The sequence below is a fragment of the Neltuma alba genome, unplaced genomic scaffold, assembly GCF_004799145.2.
Source record: "Neltuma alba isolate B1F8T4 unplaced genomic scaffold, ASM479914v2 tig00011881_pilon, whole genome shotgun sequence".
Taxonomy (NCBI): domain Eukaryota; kingdom Viridiplantae; phylum Streptophyta; class Magnoliopsida; order Fabales; family Fabaceae; genus Neltuma; species Neltuma alba.
Window position 1 is genome coordinate 523,480 of NW_021636483.1, and position 22,181 is coordinate 545,660.

Consider the following 22,181-nt stretch of genomic DNA (forward strand, 5'->3'; position numbering starts at 1 on the left):
AATACATGAAAAGTAACTATATTACATTTATTATTATCGAAAAGCAATCAATTATTCATTGAGAAAATTCCTTTAAAAAGCAGTTAAGTTACCTAAATTACATCTTGAGTAGTTTCGTTAATGAACATATGACTCAAACTGGAATTTGGAAATTTTGCCAACTCACCCCAGTATCCTAAGAAAAAGTAAGACTGACAATAGTTTGCCACCACAAATGGAAACTGGTAATTGAAAATAAGAGCTTATCAAACGCAAAATCTAACATTTCAATTTCTAATGTTATTTTATACTCGAGAGAAATTTATTGCAAAAATTTTGTTCCGAATAGCAACCTGTGAATTGCAAATTGCAAAAAATTTGACAGAAAAATATCGCATCATACTTTATTTTCCCTTGCATCCGTTTCATCTTTGCTTGCCAAGTCTTCAAATTCGTCCATTATCCAATTAATGAAGAATTATATGTCTTCATTTTAATATAGTTAAAATCGATTGTATTTTGCAACTCCACACAGTAAATCCATGGCAAAAATTCAATAGCAGTCATCTCAGTAGAGCCAACAAAGCGAGGAAATTAGTCAATTACTCAAAAGAATACTGTAATGAATAATATTACATTGAGTGATCAAATATATGATGCCTAGATTACAAAATTGAGTAGAGAAGATTCTCGCTGACATGATAAGAGTTAATAGATACTTGCAGTTCCATCCACCAAGTCCCACACCGGTTATATTCACTGTTTCCCACATAAGTCTGCACGACTGTCACTATGCTCCCCACAAACACAAGCAACAACTGGGTAACACAGCCTCATCGATCAGCTCCAATGGCGGAACATGAGAACGGCATAAGGATATTCTTAAGTGTCAATATTCTCCCAAGCCAACAATGAGCTCAAGCACTGGCCTTTTGAGGTGATGTATACATTTGATCAAAATTCACTATTGTCCTGACAAACTACCTGCGCTTATACCTGAAAAGTAATAGAACCCAAAAAAAACTAAGGACTTGTTTGATTTTATTCTCTTTTTTTATATTCTTAAAATGATTCTGTAGAGCAATTTTTTTAAAACACGTTTTGGAAACAAAATATTATTAAAAAACACGTTTTATTAGCATGATTGTCACTAATGAAAATACAATGTTTTCTGCCTCTTCTCTAATTTTGTAGAACAAGAAGTATCACAGCATCAAAAAGGTGTTCTGTTTTTTCCCGCAGAACAACCTTTAATTCTTTTGTTTTTCAAAACATGTAACCAAAAACACACTTTCAAACAAGTTTTTCTTAAAATAAAAAAATAAAAAAAAAGGAAATCAAGCAGGCTCTAAATTTTTCTTCTCTCACTGTCAAAGATCCAAATCTCTACATTCATACAAGTGATTGCATATACATAGCATATAAGAAAAATAAAGAGAAAAGAGATTATGAATATAACAGCTATATACTATAAGATTCATCAAGAGAAACAGGTAAAGAGTACTACATACCTTGACTTGCTCTTGAATGAACTTTTGGATTTCTTCCCTGGTCCACCAACTCTTTTTTGTTTTTTCTCACTCATGTCAGTTTGGAAAAGCTCCCGCATTTCCTCTGTCCTTGAAGGAGTCTTTCGTGAAGAATTATTCGATTTCTTCTTACCCTTCTTCACAATTTTGCCAGCATCCATAGCCTTCTTCACTGCTTTAACTGCTTTTGCTCGTCGGTATGCCACATCAACAAGTGACATTCCAGTCTTCTCTTTCTTATTTTTCTCATTAGCCTGCACATTTATGTATTTGAGTATGATGGAAAATATGACTAAAGAGCCCACATATTGATGACACGAGGGCTTCAAGTCACCAATTCAGTAACTAGGTCAATGATCAAATTGGTTATTTTTGTGTAACATATCAATATATGCATTTCTATTATATGGCTATATTTACACACACATAAGATCCTCGTTATAATCACATCAACAAATTTACTAATGAAAGTTATCATAATAAAAGTCAACTAGACAATTCTTTATTGCAGAAGACAAATGGAAAATGATAGGACTACATACTTCTGGCTTCTCAAAATGACCTTCATCCTCCAACATCTCTCTAGCAGCTTCCAATTTTCTGCGCTTCTTCCTGGGCAAATTTTTCTAGACCAAAAGTGATTGAATAAGTACAAAACTATGCATGAAAGAAATGCGAGTGCACAAGTACTGTATGTAGGCGTAAAATCAAATATAAATCAGTATCAGTAATCAGTAAATACAAATAAAATGGGAACACTGCTTACTTCTCGCTCTCGCTTCCTCTTTTCCTTCATTCTTAGGGCTTCGGCTTGTTCAGCACTAATTACTTCCTTCCCAGAGCTCTTTTCCTTTTCGTTAGGCTTCTGTTGAACAGGGCATTAGAATTATTAGCACAGAGCCATATTTTTCAAGGAGGAGAAATTGAACTCAACCTCAGTCCTTAATTATTTATTTCTAATAGCATGTGACTTCACTGCAAAAGTTTGCAAGCTATATTAGGAAACAGACAACCTTTTTAATATATCCTGAAATAAAAGTATCAAAAAACTGAAATAACACTAAATACAGATAGTCATTGAAAAAAAAAGAAAAAGAAAAAAGAAAAACAGCCAGAATAACATGAATGAGAAAGTCCAATGCACTCCTCTTCACACAATTTAAAGATCTTTCTCCTGGGATTATCCCACCTCACTCCCACCCGCTTCTTCCTTTTGGTTTAGGTTGACAGATGACGATTATTTAAAACAATATATAATGTTTCAAGCGTTCATGATAACTATCCTAGGCTCAACATGAATTCTTTAATATTCCAAAATGTAGGGAATCACCATAAATTTGTTCAAACGAATAAGAACCATATCTGAGGCATGCAACAAAATCTTACCTTGGCTGCTTTTGCAGCAAGCTTCTTCTCCTGCCCCGTCATAAACCATGTTCTTTTGGGCCGGGAATATATCTCTTCCCTATGTTCAATCATGTTTTCAGCCTGCCCAGGTCATAGAAACGTGATTTATTAAAATTAAAAAGAAAACGTTGGGAATAACCTAATATAGGGATCCAATGCAGGAAAGTATTTACTAACAAACCAAGACAACTCACATTCAAAATACAATCTCTGAATGATGTTAATTGTAAGAGAAGGTTTAACTAATCAATACCTTTGTCGCCTCCATTTCAGCCTTCCTTAGGGCTCTTTCCTCCCTGTGAAAATTCAACTAATGAAATACAGTACACTGGTAAAAACTAAAAAGTTAGGCATAAATTCAGAACATAATAGGATTGAAACCTCTCTTCTTCAACAATTAAAGCAATTTCATCCTCCATTTGCTCAATAGTTTGAGACCACTTAATTACAGATTGTTCTGCAACAATACGGCTCTTCAGCTTTGAACCTACCCTCTTTGCCTGATCAGTTGAAACCAAGATTTAAATCAACAATCAATGAAATCGCATCATATGTGAATATAAAGCTTGCTTTGTGTTATGTCTCGTGAAAATTTAAAGCCTAATAATCAACATCAACATTTTCTTTATAAAAAAAGCCATTCATCTCAGACCTAAAAGCATATCAGCCTGCATAACTATTAGAAAATAATGGATTTTATATGACGTAGCATAGCTATCAAGATATAAAACCCAAAGCAGGCCAAAAATGTACAGCATTTATAAGAATGATACTAACAATTGCTTTTAAAAGTGACCGGTCATTGTCAGTCACAAAAGTGACAGCATATCCTTCTCTGCCAGCTCTTGCAGTACGTCCTACTCGATGAACATAACTACAGTTTGAAATAACATTTTCAAGTCAACTACAGTATGCACAAGTCATAATAATAATCATCAAAAGCAGTGTTACCATCGTGATATACCTGGTAAGATCTCGTGGACATGCAAAGTTGATGACAGTTTGAACACCAATAATGTCTAGGCCCTATTACATGAAACGCATACACAAAGGTGTCAAATAGCAGGTATTTGAAAGGTTAACAAAATTTCGTTCAAAACAAAAACACAAAAAAACAATGCATAAAATGAGAATAATAGATAGATAGATAAATAAATAATAGCTTTCAGCAATAGGTTCTTACTCGAGCAGCCACATCAGTAGCAATCAAAAAGTCGACTTGCTCCTTCCTAAACTGATCTAAAGCCTGTACACAAACAACCACAACATTTATCTTAGGGCAATCTTAGCATTACCACTTTCAATTTTCAAACAAGCCAACCTTTCAACAAAGGTAGGCAAAATACAAAAACAATTAGGCGTTGGCAAAATAATAATAATAATAATAATAAGGCAATTCCAGATAAGCAGTTGTACTTTAGCACCTCAAAAACCAATTACTTGATAGTGAAAAAAAATTATAAAGGTCAATTGTGCAACCAAACAAATGGTACAGAACAATCTAAGCATACCTCAAGACGCTGGGCCTGAGTAAGATTTCCATGAAGCTCAGCAGCTTTCAAACCAGCTAATCCAAATATAATCTTCAACCTATGTGCAGCTTGTTTTGTTCCACTGTAAGTCAAAAGACACATTATTAAGCAGCTAAAGATGAGAAGAAGGTCGCAGAATAGAGACAGAAAAAGCGTAGGTAGGGGAGCAAAGCACATGAGAACTTATGCTTATTGTAATCATGAAGCAGGTTTGTTCTTCACTAGAAAGCCATAACTATCAATTTATTGAGTATTTTTATAGGCTAATGGACTAGCAGTGAAAGATTACTATAAGCAATTACTAATGGAATCATTCCAATAAATACTACCAGTGAGTTTTATTCTTTCAGATAAATCAATTAGACATACAATTAATTAGAAAGGAACATGAAAAGTCCTACTAGTTTCTTTATTATTCATATAGGAAATCATGACCAATTCATGAAAGGGTGTTTGGAAGCACCCAAAAGTGCTTCTCAGAAGCACTTTTTTGCAAAACGAAACAATCTCCTCCACATATTTACTTCGTATATCATAAAAGCATTTTTAAAACCATGATTTAGTTTCTACCCAAACACCCCCGAAATCAACATCAATGACTTCATGCATCAGTATTTTCCAGGTAAGTACAGTGTATGACAATGAGGAAAACCTGAATATGATCACTTTAGATGTAAAAGTTTTGCAACACAATGCAAGAAGAACTCCTTCCTGATTTGCTTCGCGCATTCTTCTTATTCTAACCACCCTGAAAAAAAAAAGGGGGGGGCAGGAAGAGGTAAAAAGAGCTCAAAACTATGTTGAAAGCTTAAATACAACCATTCAGAAATTTAGAGGAACTAGGATTTTTTTTTTTTTTCACATAATAACAGTAACCTCCACATGCCTGAACCCTAGTCATTCCTACTAGCTTTAAAAATATTGATGGTCTCAATGCTCAGCCCACTAAAAGGACTATGTTAGCGCCGATATGGGCCTTGGCCCAAATTAACCTAATTAGGTTTAGGTTTATTTACTTAAGGAAATTAGAAGATAGGCGGCAGGAGTTTTAGTTCCTTGATTCTAGGAGATTTTATTTTATTTTTCATTGATTCTGTATCCTATGAGTGATTCGGTCAATCAGGACGCATGCCTATATGTGTACCTCTCTGTTTTCATGAAAGATGAATAAAACGGGCATCGAATTGCACATGGTATCAGAGCTACCATGATCCGGTTTGGATTCGGACTAGATAATGACGGTCAAGGTGGCATGAATTCCTCCGCCTTGAATACCTCTACAACGTCGAGTGATCAGGGTTCAGGCCACCAAGTGCCGAACGATGCTACCTCCTCATCAATCACCATTCATCGACTGAATGGCCAGAATTATCTCCAATGGGCTGCGAGCGTCCATCAGTTCGTGACTGGAAAAGGGAAGCTGGGCTATCTCACCGGCACCGAGAAACGACCTCTGTCCTCTGACCCGAAGCTTGCAAAATGGGAAACAGAGGATTCAATGATCCAGTCATGGCTTGTAAACTCAATGACCACAGACATAAGTGCAAGCTTCTCCCTATTCAAGTCTGCACAGGAAGTTTGGGAGGCCGCACGAGATATGTTTGCCTCCCTCAATAATCGTGCTGCAATCATGGAGATTCAGGCGGCCTTGGATAAACTAAAACAGGGCATGTTAAACTGTTACAGAATTCTGGACGAATCTGGTGATATTATGGCAACAACTGGATCTGTATGACACGTATGAATGGGCTTGTTCTACTGATGCCCAGCTCTATGCCAAAATCAAGGAGGAGAAAAGGATTTACAAGTTCTTGCTGAGTCTGAATCCTGTTTTTGATGAAATCATTATGAGCTTTGAAAAGCTTCCTTTCCTACGAGAAGTATTCTTCATGGTGAAACAAGAAGAGAGCAGGCGAAAACTTACTGCCTCTGTACAACCACAACAGCTGTTCTCTAACTCTAGTGCTATGTACACTAAGGGTAGCCAGTTAAATGATGGAAAAGGGCGGAAAAATAACAGATGGTGTGATCACTGTCAAAAATCAGGACATACCAAAGAGGTGTGCTGGAAGCTTCATGGGAAACCAGCAAACAGAGGCAGAGGGAAAAGTGACTCACGGGCCAACACAGCTAAAAGCGACTCTGATTATGGTAATAAACTCAGTACTGAAGAAGTTGAATGTCTCCAAAGAATCCTAGAAAAATATGAGACTAAGGAACAACTAGTTGCCTCCGGTAATATAGCCTACACAGGTAATGTCATTCTTGCCCTAAAAACTAATATTCACCATGAGAATATGTGGATAGTTGACTCTGGCGCCACAGACCATATGACCGGAAATCCAAAGCTGATTCAAAACCTAAAACCGTGCACATTCCCAATGTTTATAAAGGTAGCTGATGGAAAATTTTTAAAGGTTCATGGTATTGGTGAAACATGTCTCTTTGAAAGCCTAATTCTCAAGACCGTTTTATATGCACCAGATTTAAAGTGTAGCTTGATATCTGTGAGTAAAGCTGCCAGATTTCAACACTGTCATGTTGATTTTTTTGCTACTCAATGTTTGTTTCAGGACTTGGAGTCGGAGAAGATGATTGGCAAAGCTAGGATGCTAGAGGGATTGTACTGTGTGGATGCTCAACAACCGTGGACACAACCAAGTGCTTCCAGTTTTGCTGCTGAAAAATCTCTTCCTTCTAATTTTACTGATAAAGAAGTGTTATTATGGCATTATAGGTTAGGACATCCTAGCCCAAAGTATATGTCCAGATTGTTACCTGATTCTTTGAATAAAAATTTTTCATCTCTATCTTGTGAAGTTTGCCAATTGTCTAAGCATACTAAAGGTGTCTACACACCCCACTCTCATCAATTTACTCAACCTTTTTCCCTCATTCACAGTGACATTTGGGGTCCCACTCGAACTCCCTCTCTAACACATGCTAAATGGTTTGTCACGTTCATTGATGATCACACACGCTTAACCTGGGTGTTTCTAATGAAAGATAAATCTGAGTTACCTGAAAAATTAATAAATTTTCACAAACTGATCTTAAACCAGTTCCATACCTCTATTCAAATCCTCCGGAGTGATAATGGGAGAGAATATATGGGAACATATCTACAAACCTACCTCAAGCAACATGGGATTGTTCATCAAATGAGCTGTGTGAATTCCCCACAACAAAATGGCACAGCCGAAAGGAAAAACCGTCACCTTCTTGAGGTAACCAGATCCATCATGCTAACACACAGTGTTCCAAAATGTTCCAAAATACTACTGGGGGGAAGCCATACTCACTGCTGCACACTTAATAAACCGTTTACCTTCCAAAACACTGAATTTTGATACACCTCTCCAAACCCTAGCTAAAACCTATCCAAATTCCTACCTTCACACTCAGATTTCACCTAAAATTTTTGGGTGCATTGCTTATGTTCACAATGATAATGGCAGTAAATTAGACCCTAGAGCCTTCAAGTGTATCTTTCTTGGATATTCATCCACCCAAAAGGGCTACAAGTGTTATTTTCCTCCCTTAAAGAAATACTTTGTGACCATGAATGTGACTTTTGATGAAAACCACAGTTATTATCCAAAAACACCCATTCAGGGGGAGAGTAGTGAGGAATGGGAGTTTCTTCAGCCCAAAACCACTCCTACTTCTACTACCCCTATTTTCACCACCTCACCATCACAACCTCAACCTACACCAGAACCACCACCAAAACTTCCTGAAAACTCAAATTCTAATCTGGACAGCAGGCAGAACAACACAGCAACAGGTGACACTAATGCAGTCTATGAGCAGCCCACTCAGGACAATAGAACAGAAGCAACTCAAGACTCCTCTAGCATCGAGCACCGCCAAAACTCAACTCCTACTTCAGGTCCAAACGACCTTGGGTGGCCTATTGCCTTGAGAAAAGGGGTAAGGACCTGTACACGACATCCAATCAGCAATTTTGTGTCCTATGATCGGCTATCTTCTTCCATGCAGTGCCTTGTTACTAATCTGGCAGATGAACAATTGCCTAGTAGTTTTCAACAAGCAATCCTAGATCCCAAGTGGAAGGAAGCTATTGGAGAAGAATTGAGGGCTTTAAGACAAAATCAGACTTGGAAGATCACGCAACTGCCAAAGAACAAGAAGCCCGTAGGCTGTAAGTGGGTGTTTACAAAGAAGTATAATCCAGATGGCTCTATTAACAAATACAAAGCCCAACTTGTTGCTAAAGGGTACTCACAGACCTATGGCATTGATTACCAGGAAACTTTTGCACCGGTAGCTAAACTCAATACAATTAGAGTCTTACTATCTCTTGCAGCCAACCTTGACTGGCCCCTGCATCAACTAGATGTTAAAAACGCGTTTCTTAATGGCGATTTGGAAGAAGAAGTATTTATGAATATTCCACAAGGAGTAGCAGAGTACAACTCTCCAGGTATGGCCTGCAGACTATATAAATCTCTCTATGGTCTTAAACAGTCACCTCGAGCTTGGTTTGAGAAATTTACAACTGCTGTAAAGAAATTAGGGTATAACCAATGCCAATCAGATCATACTCTATTTGTCAAACATTCTGGTAGAAGAAAAGCGATTCTCATAGTGTATGTAAATGATATCATTTTAACCGATGATGACTTGTTTGAGATAAACAGACTAAAGAAATCCTTAGAAAAGGAGTTTGAAGTAAAAGACCTTGGAAGTCTCGGATATTTCCTTGGAATGGAAATTGCTAGATCCAAGGAAGGCATAGTTGTCTCTCAGCGAAAATATACTCTTGATTTACTAAAGGAGACTGGTATGTTGGGCGCTAAACCAGCAGACACACCAATGGAGCCAGGATGCAAATTAGACAATAAAGAAGAGGAAGAAATGAACTCAGAAGAAGGGAAAGAAAGTTCAGAAAAGAAACCTAAAAAGGAACCTGTGCCGGTTGATGCAGAGAGATATAAGAAGTTAGTGGGAAAACTGCTCTATTTATCTCATACACGCCCAGACATAAGTTATGCCGTGGGAGTGGTGAGTCGCTTCTCCAATGAGCCACTTGAGGAACATATGGATGCCGTTTACAGGATTCTACACTACTTAAAAATGACACCAGGAAGGGGACTCTACTTTGCTAAAGGGAGTTCCAGAGAAATAGAAGTATATACCAATGCAGACTATGGAGGTTTTCTCCCTGATAGAAGATCAACTTCAAGTTACTGCACTATGGTTTGGGGAAATCTTGTAACATGGAGAAGCAAGAAACAATCGGTGGTATCTAGGAGTAGTGCTGAGTCAGAACTTCGTGCACTTGCTCACGGAGTCTGTGAAGGACTATGGCTACTTAGAGTGTTGAAGGAGCTACAACTTGTGCCTAGTAGTCCAATCAGGCTAAGATGCGATAGTATGTCAGCTATCGGGATGGTCAGGAACCCTATTCATCATGAAAGGACAAAACACGTGGATATAGACAAGCACTTCATCAAAGAAAAGGTGGATGCAAAAATAATTGATCTTTCACATGTTCCATCACACAAACAAGTAGCAGATTTCTTCACCAAAGCATTACCAAGGCCCCAGTTTGATGAGCTCAGAAGCAAGCTAGGAATGAAGGATATTTACTTACCAGCTTGAGGGGGAGTGTTAGCGCCGATATGGGCCTTGGCCCAAATTAACCTAATTAGGTTTAGGTTTATTTACTTAAGGAAATTAGAAGATAGGCAGCAGGAGTTTTAGTTCCTTGATTCTAGGAGATTTTATTTTATTTTTCATTGATTTTGTATCCTATGAGTGATTCGGTCAATCAGGACGCATGCCTATATATGTGTACCTCTCTGTTTTCATGAAAGATGAATAAAACGGGCATCGAATTGCACAGACTATTAGCCCAAATACTGAAATACTGGGAGCATATAGGAAAAGGTACTTATTAGTGAATTTCGTTTTAGAATCAATTATGATTTTATACTTCTACCTAACAAATATGATTCACCTGACTTCGGTGCATGAAAAAGTCAACAGCAATGTAATATGATAAGTACTACAAGGAATGAGAAAAAGTTGAAGAAACTACTCCTCAGTCAAGGTTGCTGGCCGTTTTGCAGATGGGTCAGCAGAAAGACGCAAGGGTTTTGTTAGAGAAAGTTTAATAAGTTCATCAACCTCCTCAGTCATGGTAGCTGAAAATAGCATGGTCTGCCTTTTTTTTGGACACAAGCGGACCTGTTAAAAAACAAACTTGTTAAAATTCCCATAGAATGGAAAGCAGATAAATGTCAAATAGCATTTATTTCAGGATCATGATCCTGGCATTATAAGGATAGCAAAACTTACAAGTTCATGAATTTCAGCACTAAAACCAAGCTCTAACAGACGATCTGCCTCATCAAGGATTAGAACAGCAAGATCATCTAAATCCACTGACATGGAATTGCGTAAATGATCTATCATGCGTCCTGGAGTAGCAACAACAATATCTGGCATGGATCTCAAGGCAGCCTCTTGAACCTATGACGAAAATGATCACTTGTAAACCCAATAAGAAAATCACAAAAGAATTAAGAAGTACCAAATGCTTCAATGCATGTCACTATGTGTTTTCACCTTCAACCAGATAAAGCTTAGAAATAATATGGAATTTGCTGATTATATTTTCTTGATTGAATAATTATTACCTACAATCATCATATTTCCTGATGATTGATAGTCTTGTATGTAATCTCAGCAAAAGGTTCTTTATCTACTATTTTATGAGAAAGTCCATGTCATTACAAAGTGCTTTAGTAGAGGGATTCCATCATCATAAGAAATGAGATCACATCACATGATATTCAAATAGGTTCCTCAAAGCTACATTGAATTTTCCACCGCGGATAGGAAAACCATAGTCAATATCAATTTTAACCTGAGCAACTCAAAGCTTATCAAACACAACAGGAAATGGTCCATGACATGACCAAAATAACACTAACTGCATATCCATGCAATTATACAAAGAAAAGCCACAATTCAAAAGAAATAAGGAAACCCAAAGACATAATGCAAGCATCAGATGAAACATTTGAATCTATGGTGACCTACCAATACAACTTAGAGATTAAGCTATAATGAAACTAAACTAGTAGTCGAACCTTTGTAGACAGACCCCCAACGACCAGGCAACACCTTATATCAGTAAACTGAGCAAGTTTCTCTATCATACTGTGAACTCTGCCAAACATAAACAGTTAGTTAATCCCATTGATAATAACTAACATAAAAACAAAACAAAAAACAGTAAACAAGTGTTAGTTGAATTTAAAAGAAAAAAACATAAGCCACTTCATCCACGAAAGTATTAATTTTTAGTAGTCACTAATCAGCTAAATTGATTTTCAAGACTATAATGAACATGAGCACGTGCAAGTTCATCTCATCACAGCTTGAAATTGCAAGCTTTTGAAAGCATAGTGCTGGGGAAAAAATGCTGCAAAACCACAAAGAACCAATCCGACTTGGTGCTTATCAGAAGGCATGCAGCATACCCAGCAAAACAGTAAACTAAGTGCTCTCCTTCCACGCCTCTAGTCTGGCTATTGGTCCCAGACTTCCTCCGTTATTCTGTTAAGTAAAGCCACAAACTTGAAATTCTTCTACGTAATAAAAGCAAGCCAAAAACATCCATGAGAATACTTACTGGACCGCCAATTCTCTGGTTGGAGTAAGAATGAGGACTCTTATGGCCTGCACACGTTTGGGACGATATAGAAGCCTCTCCAGCGTAGGCAGTGAGAATGCAGCAGTCTGTGAGGGAAAACAATCACAGAAATATAGGCTAAAGAAATTTATCACACAATTTTTTTCTTCGGGCACAATTTCAGCCTCCATAACAGCTTGTTAGTACTTAGTAGCATCATACAGTTCAGAGTCTTAAACATAGCATTTATGGAATGATTCCAAAACGAACTGATAGACTACCTTCCCAGAACCGGTAATGGCACTTCCACATATATCACGACCAGTCAATGCAAGTGGTATACACGCTGCCTACAATCAAATTTCAAAAACTAAGTATCCCCCACGTAAGCAAAGAAGTACTTCGCATAACGCAAAGAACTAAAAACAAATGAGAGATAAAATGGCTAAAGTAACGCAGAAACCTGAATTGGTGTCGGTTTAACATATCCTAGGGCCTCACAAGCCCGGAGCAAAGGACGCGACAAATTAAGTTCCATGAATGAATCAGCATGAAAAGAAGCACCGTCAGATGGCGCGAAGAAAGACTTGCTCTCGTCTGCATTGCCGCCTTCATCTTCTTCCTCTTCTGGTCTATAATCCTCCTAAATGAAACAGAAGAAAATTCCTCCAGAATAAGCACAAGCTTCCATCAGTGGTGAGAGAAATGAATATCAAAAACCGAAAAGCCCGTTACTTGTTTGTCGGATTCGGACTCCGAGCTCTCCTGGTCGTCTTCGACGGGCTTTCTGAGCGGAGTGGAGCGTTCTTTAATGGCTTTGGCAATTTTCTGATCCACTGAGGTTGTGCTTCGTCGGGCATGTTCCTCCGCCACTGATTCGGTGTACTTCGAGAAGTCCCATGCGGATTGAGATTTTTTATTTGAAACTCGTGGTCTTTCTTCTTCTTGTTCTTCTTCGTCTTCTCCTTCTCCGACGTGATCTTCATTATCAGAATCACTCTGCTCTTCTGCTTCCTCTTCTTGGCTTTGTTCCTGTTCCTCGCCTTCAGAATCAGAGCGCTCAATTTCTTCGTCACTGGGAGCTTCGAATACAAAACCGGGAGCCATTGTTGGAGGCGGAGGTTGAGCAACTGCCGTTTCTTTTTGCTCCAGGGTTTAGCAGGGGTTGAAGAAGAGTGCGGTTGACCCGTGGAGCAATTGTTAACGGGTCAAGTAACTGTTTCCGGGTCTACCGTCGGGCATACATAAACTTTTGTTTAGAACATGGCGATTAGCAAAAGCCTGAATTCAAATAGAGGGCAAAAAAAGTACTCATCCCGTTATAAATATAAAACTTTTTTGTTAGTATAAATTATACTAATAAAAGAGTCTTATATTTAAGATCAGAATAATATTTGGATTATCTTACAAATTTTAAGACAGGAGGAATTTTATCTCAAGTTATTATCTTACAAATTTTAAGATAGGAGGAATTTTATCTCGAGTTGCCCGGTTCTAGTCTTAGGCCCTGTTTGGATAGCAGGCCAGATCATGGTTTGGGGGAAAAAAAACTCAAACAGGCACAAATTATCTGAAACCATGGTTTAGGTCGAAACCATGGTTTTGGAACCTAAAACCATGGTTTCAAGAGAAGTGAATCCATTCTGCTTCTGGCTCAAATTGGAGAGTATGATTGTGCCTATTAGAGTAAATCTCAATAATAATATGACTTTAACACCCCTTAATTAATTTTTTATAAACATATTTAATCTTATATCTTATAAATAAATATACACATATTAATTATTTATTAATTATATTATCTTATGTATTATTAATTATGTTGGTAAAAAATATATTATTAACAATTTTATTCCTTCAAATTAAAATATATCATACAATCTATGTTTTATGTAATTATCATATTAACTTATGCTTTTTTTAATAATTTGTACATATAAAAAGTGCTTCTGATAATAACTATCCAAATATTCTTACTTCTCAGAATCACTTTTTCATAAAATCTATTCTTCACAAAATCTATTTTTTTCAGAATCTATTATCCAGAAACTATTCTCCAAACCATAATTTGGTTTCATTCAAACACACCCTTAATCATAGGGTTTAATTCTTTTAACTTTACATGAATTCATCCAAAGTGAAAACAAATAAATTAAAGTTTTTTCTTCACAAATCAGGGTTCCCAGTGGCACAGTCATGGTCGGCAAATTGATTTGCGTGTTCTTTCATTCCTTTATATACTATGATATGATGGGGCTCATATATGACTTCAACATTTTTAGATATGTGAGATTAGTAAACTATTCTTACTCTATGCCTATGCTATCCCTTTAAAACCTATCATTCACTATCATATGGTATTAATGGCCTTGTAACGACGCAGTATTCTTTTACCTTATTAGGTATTTCTTGGTCACAAATAACTCAATAGTTTTTCCCTACTTAAATCACCCAACATAAATTCCATGATTAACATTTCTATCAATTTCATCACTTTTTATATAATTAATCTTATCATCATCAATCTCCTATAAAAGTAAAATTTACTTTTTATGTGGCATGTCCAGTTAACCTACAAATATGGTATTAGTTATTCAGCCTATTTCGTCTTTGTCTCAAAAAAAAAAAGTTATTCAGCCTATTTGGTAAGGCATTTTGAGGGGGGAAAATAGCTTATAAGTGCGATAAGTCAGTTTGTAAATTTAAGAACTGTTTGTTACATCTTTTAGCTAATATGACTTATAAATTAAAAGCTGTTTTTTTAAGCACGATTGCAAGCTTATGACTTATGTAAAAGTAGGTTTTTGCTCTTATGTTTATGTTATTTTTATACTTCTATTTATATATTCTTTGTGCTTCCAATCAGTTTTTAGTTATTTATTTTTAATATTATGTTGAGTAAAAATAATTTTTATAATATTTTTAATTCTTAATATTATTTGTTTATTTACATTTACATAAATTATGCATATTATATCATCCAATTAATTATGTAATATTATTTGGTTTAAAAATTTTCACATTACTATGATTTCTAATTTAAATATATTTTATTCATTAAATATAAATTTTTCCTATTATAGTAATTTAAAATTATTATATTTTGTAAGTTCATATTTTTAATCATTTTTATTATTTAATAAAATTCATATATATTTTGGTTATTTTACAAACTAAACTTACTTATTCAATCATAATTCAAATAACTTTTTCACTTTACAAGTTAAATTTTACAAAAGTCAATCTAAGCATAAATGACATTACTCAATTTGATTTTTTTTAAAGTCATTACTTTTTTTACCGCTAAATCAAACGAACCCATTATATATCATGATTTTATAACCTCATTTTTTCTTGTTCACCAATCATTTTACGACCCAATTGACACTAAATATTTTTTACTTTGTTAAAGCATAAGTTTGTAAGTTCAAATTTTTAACATAGAATTTAATAGATGCATGAATTATAGCTAAAAAAAATATTAACAACCATATGGAACATAAAATTTGTATAATGTTTTAATATTCGCCACTGATATCAAAAATAGTACATTCATTTTGAATAAATATTGACTATTTTTTCCTAAAATAATCTCCTCCCTTGAAATTTTTCATTAGCAATTTTTTGCCAACATTTTTTCTTTAGCATTTACAAGCACCAAGACTGCATACTTAACTTGAAACAATGCTCTTTCCTTAATCCTCGATATTAAAAAAAACAGATTGCATATTTAAATTTCATGCAATATACCAAATTTATTTATCAAGAAAATGAAAAAAAAGCTAAAAATTAGTAAGTGTTAAATAAAAATATCAACAAATTTTTTTTATTATTTACAAATTTAATATTATTAACATCAAATAAAATATTATTATTAAACCTAATTTAAGATTTAGTAATTTTAAATTTCTGTGTTTTTTTTGTCACTTTTTCTTGTTTATATTTGGAGGAAAAGTGAAATAATATCCAAGAGGAAATGTCATTGGTCCTCACCCTTTGGGACCACTTCAACCTGACCCTACATCATGCCTGTTTGGGTCAGCGTTTGCTGGCCCAAACGTGGCTTATAATCACTTATAAGCTCAGTGAAAAAATTGGTCCGTTTGGCAGAGCAATATAACAATTGGGCTTATCATTTTTTAACCCACTGAACGCACGATTGGGATAAGCTGGTGCCTGGCAGCTTCTGGCCCCTGGGAAAATGGCTTATGACCGTTCTGACAGGATTCCTTTTATTTTTCTCTTCACATCTGCCTTCTTTTATTCCCTCGTGACTCTCTTTTCTTTTTGTAAACCCGAGCTCCCAGCTTGCTCCGTCTCTGCTCGGCTCGAGAATGTCCGTCGGTGGTCGGGTCTGAGAAGCTCGTCACTGGTGACCGTGAGCTCCGTCCCGTCATCATTGTGAGGTCAGCTGTTGGGTGTGAGGTGTCCGTGGCTTGGTGGATGCCGTTCGTTCATCACAAGTCGGAGCTGCTCTCACCGTCTACAACCGACGTCGCTGCCGTTTGCCTCTGCATTTGAGCCGTGCGTGGAGATCTTGGCTTCCCAGTGCAATATACCGTTGGATCTACCTCTGGCAGCCTTTGTTTGGTTGGATCTACTGCAGGTTGGCCGGTTATGTCGCTTTTCCGGTTTGATCCCCGGTCGTTTTTGAATTTGTTGTCCTCCTTGAATTTCTTGTCGTCCTTGAATTTCCTATCGTGCTTGAATTCAGATTTGTTAATGATTGATGCATGTTGAGGACCGACTAGTTGTGACACCGAAATAGGGACCGAATGTAGCATAAAATTTCTAGTTGCATATCGATTTTCTTCCTCTGTTTTCCAAGGCTGAAACAACGATTAATGGTTCAAGGAAACGGCTCTAGCTTAATGAGAAAATGAAGAGCATAAATGTGTGTATATGACCGAAAGCTTGGGTGTGCAGTGTTGGGGATTTAAATTGTTGTGTATATGTCTATGTTGTTAATGGCGAGATATGTAACTCTAGAATTGTAATTTTCAAAATTACAATGGTTGTTGTTTTGCATGTCCTTAGCTTTGGTCTCTTGGTTTTTATGGTTATAGGATTCGATCTCTATGAGGGTAGGGTAGAAGAGAATGAGGTGGTAACATGGTGTATGTATGTGTATATATGTGTGTCCGAATGGTTCATTTGATAGAGCTAATTAACGGCGTTGATAGAGCAAAGTAATAAGACATTAATTTGTACTATACAAAGAAATTAAGGACTATGTGGGTAATTACTTAAAAATCATTTGGAATTAATTTCGGGAAGTCTCAATCAAAATAAATTTAATGTTGTTCTTTCTCCTGTTATATTCTCTTACTTCTCTCTAATATGATATTTATTTAACTAATTTAATTATATTAAAAAAGTTAGGTAAATTAGTTAATTATGATAAATATAACATATTTTTGTAAATAATCTTGTTCATCATTCTTAATTTGGTTTTTATTTTACTCTTGCATAGTTAAATTAGGATAAAAATTAATCAATGTAATGCAGTTTAGGTTCAATTTATATGATATATTGAAAATTTAATTTTAAAATGTTCACAATCAATTACCACCGGAAAATAGTGGACATTGACATTGTGATTATATATTTATAATTTTAAAAAATATCGAATAAGAAAACTAAACAGCTTATGCAATTAAAATGTGTTACTTGGTGATATATGTTTGTTTGGTTACAACGTATGTGTTATATAATACAGCTTTTATTATTACATATTTAGGACTTTGGTTGATTTAGTTACTCTTATCTCGATTAAAGGGCATAGAGAAATGGATAATGACAGGGGAAAAGCGACATGGGATCATTACACGACAAAAATTCTAAGAGCAAATAGTGCACAAAGAAAGACAAGGAACATCATTTACAAGACCTGGTTAGGGGAAAATTGAAAAGAATTTTCGGGAAAGGAGCGGGAAAATGTATGACAAGAGGCAACTGAAGAACAGATTTGATGTATTGAGAAAAGATTGGAAGTTGTGGGAAAAACTGATGTCTGGGGAGACTGGCATTGGTTATGATGCAGCCACAAATAGGGTGTTGGCCTCTGATGAGTGGTGGCAACGAAAAATACTGGTAACAATTTGTGTTAGTTGAGTTTTAATTTTGAATATCAGAAGGAACATCACTTAATTATGCCTAATTATGTTCATGTAAGTTGACCCTAATTTCAAGAAATTTAGACATCAGGGATTGATGTTTGCATCAGATCTGATGAAAATATTCAGAGATGTTGTGGCTTCAGGAGAGTATGCGTATGCACCATCAGCCTCACAGCCTCAGCCAGTGTTTGCTCCACAGCCTGACATAGAAGAGGAGGAGGATGTTTATAGAGTCGGGCTAGACTAACAAGAAGGGTAAGGGGATAGTGAGGATGAAAACTTTGGTGTGGACCCAACAGCCAGTGCAGGGTTCACAGATGACTTCACTGCTTGCAACATAAACAACCCCGCAAGTACTAGACCAAGTGGCTCAGGAAGCTATGGAAAGGGAAAGAGGGGTGAGACATCAGATGCAAAGAAGAAGAAGAAAGTTGCTGCATCTACATTAATTTCTGATAGCCTGAGTGTCATAGCAGCTGCTTCTGACAAGCGAGCAGTAGCATTGGTTGAAGATTCCCAAGTAGTTGATAAGGTTTTGGCACACCTGACTACCTTTGAGGAGCTTAATTATGACAATCAACTATATTATGCATGTGCCAAGATGCTTACGCGGTTGAGGTGGGCTAGGCGAGCCTATTTGGGGTTTATGCATGATAGAAGCAAGTTGTTGGCGTGGTTGATACCGACAGCACAAGACCCAGACACATAGAAGTGACCTGCAGAATAGGATTTAGTTTAGGACTTAGTTGTTTCACTATTGTTATTGCACTTGTTAACCTGAACTACCTGCTGTTTTAACCTAAACTGATGTGGCATGTTGTAGGAACTTTATTAATCATTATGTAATATATTTACGCTAATTTCTACTTGTCATCTATGTGTTTGGTTTTTCTGTTTGCAGTATGAAAATTATTTACACTTTGTTTAGTGTAATCCTTATAATGCTTATATTTTGTTTTCACCACAATTACAGAGTTAATTCCAGAAATGGCTAATTGGAACGATGATTCACCATGGAATGAAGATACTTTATGGAATTGGAATAACGATTCACGGCCAAATGAAGATGACCATTCAACCATAATTAATGAGGAATTAACACAATATGAAGCAGTAGGTGCATTGGTTGGTCATTATTGTGAAATGTACATGTTTAAACAACCGTGCAGAACTAGTGAGCAGACAGGAAATTTATGGGTACAAGGCATTATGAATGGGCATGATGATCGATGTCATGAAATGTTTAGAATGGATAAAGATGTTTTCCACCTCTTATGTACTAAATTGGAGGAACATGGTTTACAAAAGTCTAAGTACGTAGGAATTGAAGAAATGGTTGCGATGTTTTTAAACACGGTTGCACATGGACAATGCAATAGGATGATCCAGGAACGATTTCAACGATTAGGGGAAACTGTAAGTAGGCACTTTCACAATGTACTGCAAGCTTGTCTTAGCCTATCGAGTGAACTTATTCGACCCATAGATCCAACATTTCGTGGAACTTATAGAAAAATTGAGAACGATCCACGTTACTACCCATTTTTTAAGGACGCAATCGGAGCAATTGATGGCACTCATATACAGTGTGTTGTCCCCGCTGCAAAACGAGACAAATTTATTGGCAGAAAGGGAAATCCATTACAAAATGTCATGGCTGTATGTGATTGGGATATGTGTTTCACTTTTGTCTTGGCAGGATGGGAGAGATCTGCACATGATGCTCGTATATTTGATAGTGCTATTACAAATTCATCTCTTAATTTCCCTCATCCACCTCCAGGTATATGTTTATATGTTCCAATCATGCATGTTTTTTTTAATTATTTCATACTTTTATTCATTTCACAATCTCTCAAATTGTTTCATGAATCATTAGAGAAATATTACTTGGTTGATGCGGGATATCCAACACCAAATGGATATCTAGGTCCATACAGATCTGAGCGCTACCACCTTCCAGACTTCCGACGACAAGTAGGATTCCAAAATAGTAACGAAGCCTTTAATTATTATCATTCCAGTTTAAGGTGCACAATAGAAAGAACATTCGGTGTTTGGAAGAATAGATTTCAAGTCCTACGAAATATACGCAGTTACGACTTCCAAACACAAGTGTATCTGGTTTGTGCAACAATGGCCATTCATAACCTTATAAGGAGACATTCGAGCTCCGACTTGTTTTTTGAACAAGCTGAAAATGGTAATAATGTGGGCGAACATGATCAGGCTGAAGCTAGTCAACCATCATCTTCAAATGTTACATCACAGTCTTCATCGCATATGAATCGCGTCCGTGATGCAATCAGAGACCAAATTATCCATAGCTTATCTATTGATTAATTATGTAATATTATTTAGTTTCACTTTGTTGCAATACTGCAAATTGGAGTTAAAAACATGTTTACCCATTCAAATTATGTTTCGTTTTATATTTGCAATTTTTTTTCCATTTCTCTTATGTTTTCAAATTTAATTCCCTCGATCAATTTCACTTCTTCATATCAAATTAACAATAATTCACTGTATTATATCAATTCATTTTTTTTCATGTTTCACATTATATTTAAAATATTTGTTATGATTTTTTTGAAATTTTAAAATTTAATTCACTCATTAATTTGACTTCTTCATAATAAATTATTTTAATTTCATTGTATTATGTCAAATCATTTTTTTAATCATATTTCATTATTTATTAACACTTATACCCATTTTGGTCATTTTATAATCAAACTCACTTTTACTCAACTATAATCCAAACAACTTTTTACCAATCTCACTTCTGCAAATTAGCTTTTCTGAACTCCAATCCAAACACAATTCAGTTTATCCAATTTAGCTTTTACCAACTTCACTTTTCATAAGCTACTTTTCCTATAAGCTGCTTTTCCAATCGCTCGTCCAAACGGACCCATCATCACCTGCTCACTGTCATCACGGACAAAACTCGGCGCTTTGCGTTTTGGATTGTCATTTGCCTGAAAACATTACCTTCTCGTGGGATGTTCAATTCTTTGAAAGAAACATGTAATTTTCTAAAAGTATGCATTTAAAAATACTACTACCTTCCGTTCTTAACATAAAATCATATTTAATTTTTATTCTAATGGCGAATTCTTCAGAAAAAATTGCGTCTTCCACAATGGAATCTGATAAGTGAGATTTCGAGTAAGTGTTTACATAATCTTCTTCTGTCCGAAGAAATTATTCATCGAAATTCTAAATATAAGATTTTAATCTTTTTATTTTTTAATTTATTTATTTTCTTTCAAAAATATCTTTCTAATAATAGTAGTTCTAACCAATAAACTTGATTAGTAAGGATATTTTAAGAAAGACAACACATATTTATTACAAATAATTAATTTAACTTATTTCTTTAATCTACTCAAATTAGTCAACTAATTTTTATATTTAGGATCAGTGATAGTAGTTTTTAATATCTTAATTTTTTTATATTTACATTTTATCTATTTATATCATTTAAAAGCATCTGAAGCGGCACACTTCTAACACAAAATGTAATGCCATCCCGACGACATATTATTAAAAAGTACAGCAACAAGGTGCAAGCGAATAAAATTAATATTTTACCTTTATATATTTACATTTATAGTTTTTAATCAAGTCTTACTAACTCCTATCCTTAATATAAGAGTTTGTTTGACTTTTATTTTGATTTTAAATATAAGATTTTGATTCACTTTGTCTTTTATATTTATCTATTTTTTTTAAAATAATCTTTGTAATAATAATAGTTATAGCCAACGCAATCGCAAAGATAATTTAGAAAAGACAATACCTATTTATTATAAATAATTAATTAAACTAGTTTTGTTAATCTACTTATTCAACTAGTTTTTATATTAAGGACATGAGCTAATATACGCTGTTAAAGGAAGATTTTTTCTAATTATTCACATTTTTTTCTGGTGGACAATGA

At 35.4% G+C, this 22,181-nt stretch overlaps 2 protein-coding genes across 2 annotated transcripts; one reads left to right on the forward strand and one right to left on the reverse strand.

Annotated features, from left to right (window-relative positions):
- Positions 1-547: 547 nt before the first annotated feature.
- Positions 548-13,258, reverse strand: LOC114718994 (DEAD-box ATP-dependent RNA helicase 28). The gene is made up of 19 exons (XM_028904447.1): positions 12,852-13,258; positions 12,580-12,759; positions 12,398-12,466; positions 12,117-12,223; positions 11,572-11,650; positions 10,775-10,948; positions 10,515-10,663; positions 5,100-5,195; positions 4,427-4,529; positions 4,099-4,161; positions 3,880-3,941; positions 3,693-3,789; positions 3,297-3,415; positions 3,169-3,211; positions 2,895-2,996; positions 2,275-2,373; positions 2,051-2,134; positions 1,491-1,762; positions 548-975 (listed from the first exon to the last, which is right to left on the reverse strand). Exons 1-19 carry the CDS (start codon positions 13,221-13,223, stop codon positions 960-962), a joined length of 2,286 nt encoding a protein of 761 aa, XP_028760280.1. The 5' UTR covers positions 13,224-13,258; the 3' UTR covers positions 548-959.
- Positions 13,259-18,053: 4,795 nt separating this feature from the next.
- LOC114718991 (uncharacterized) lies at positions 18,054-18,944 on the forward strand. The gene is made up of 3 exons (XM_028904445.1): positions 18,054-18,209; positions 18,324-18,472; positions 18,539-18,944. Exons 1-3 carry the CDS (start codon positions 18,054-18,056, stop codon positions 18,942-18,944), a joined length of 711 nt encoding a protein of 236 aa, XP_028760278.1.
- Positions 18,945-22,181: the final 3,237 nt, after the last annotated feature.

Excerpts from the sequence above, each read along its gene's own strand:
- LOC114718994 (XM_028904447.1), bottom strand. The coding sequence starts at position 13,223 with ATGGCTCCCGGTTTTGTATTCGAAGCTCCCAGTGACGAAGAAATTGAG. Across the intron at positions 5,196-10,514 it reads CCAGCAACCTTGACTGAGGA|GGTGGTTAGAATAAGAAGAA; the intron begins GTAGTTTCTTCA and ends TTTTTTTTTCAG. Across the intron at positions 4,530-5,099 it reads TCTAAAGTGATCATATTCAG|TGGAACAAAACAAGCTGCAC; the intron begins GTTTTCCTCATT and ends TTTGACTTACAG.
- LOC114718991 (XM_028904445.1), top strand. The coding sequence starts at position 18,054 with ATGTATGACAAGAGGCAACTGAAGAACAGATTTGATGTATTGAGAAAA. Across the intron at positions 18,210-18,323 it reads GGTGGCAACGAAAAATACTG|GGATTGATGTTTGCATCAGA; the intron begins GTAACAATTTGT and ends TTTAGACATCAG. Across the intron at positions 18,473-18,538 it reads GAGGATGTTTATAGAGTCGG|TGCAGGGTTCACAGATGACT; the intron begins GCTAGACTAACA and ends CCCAACAGCCAG.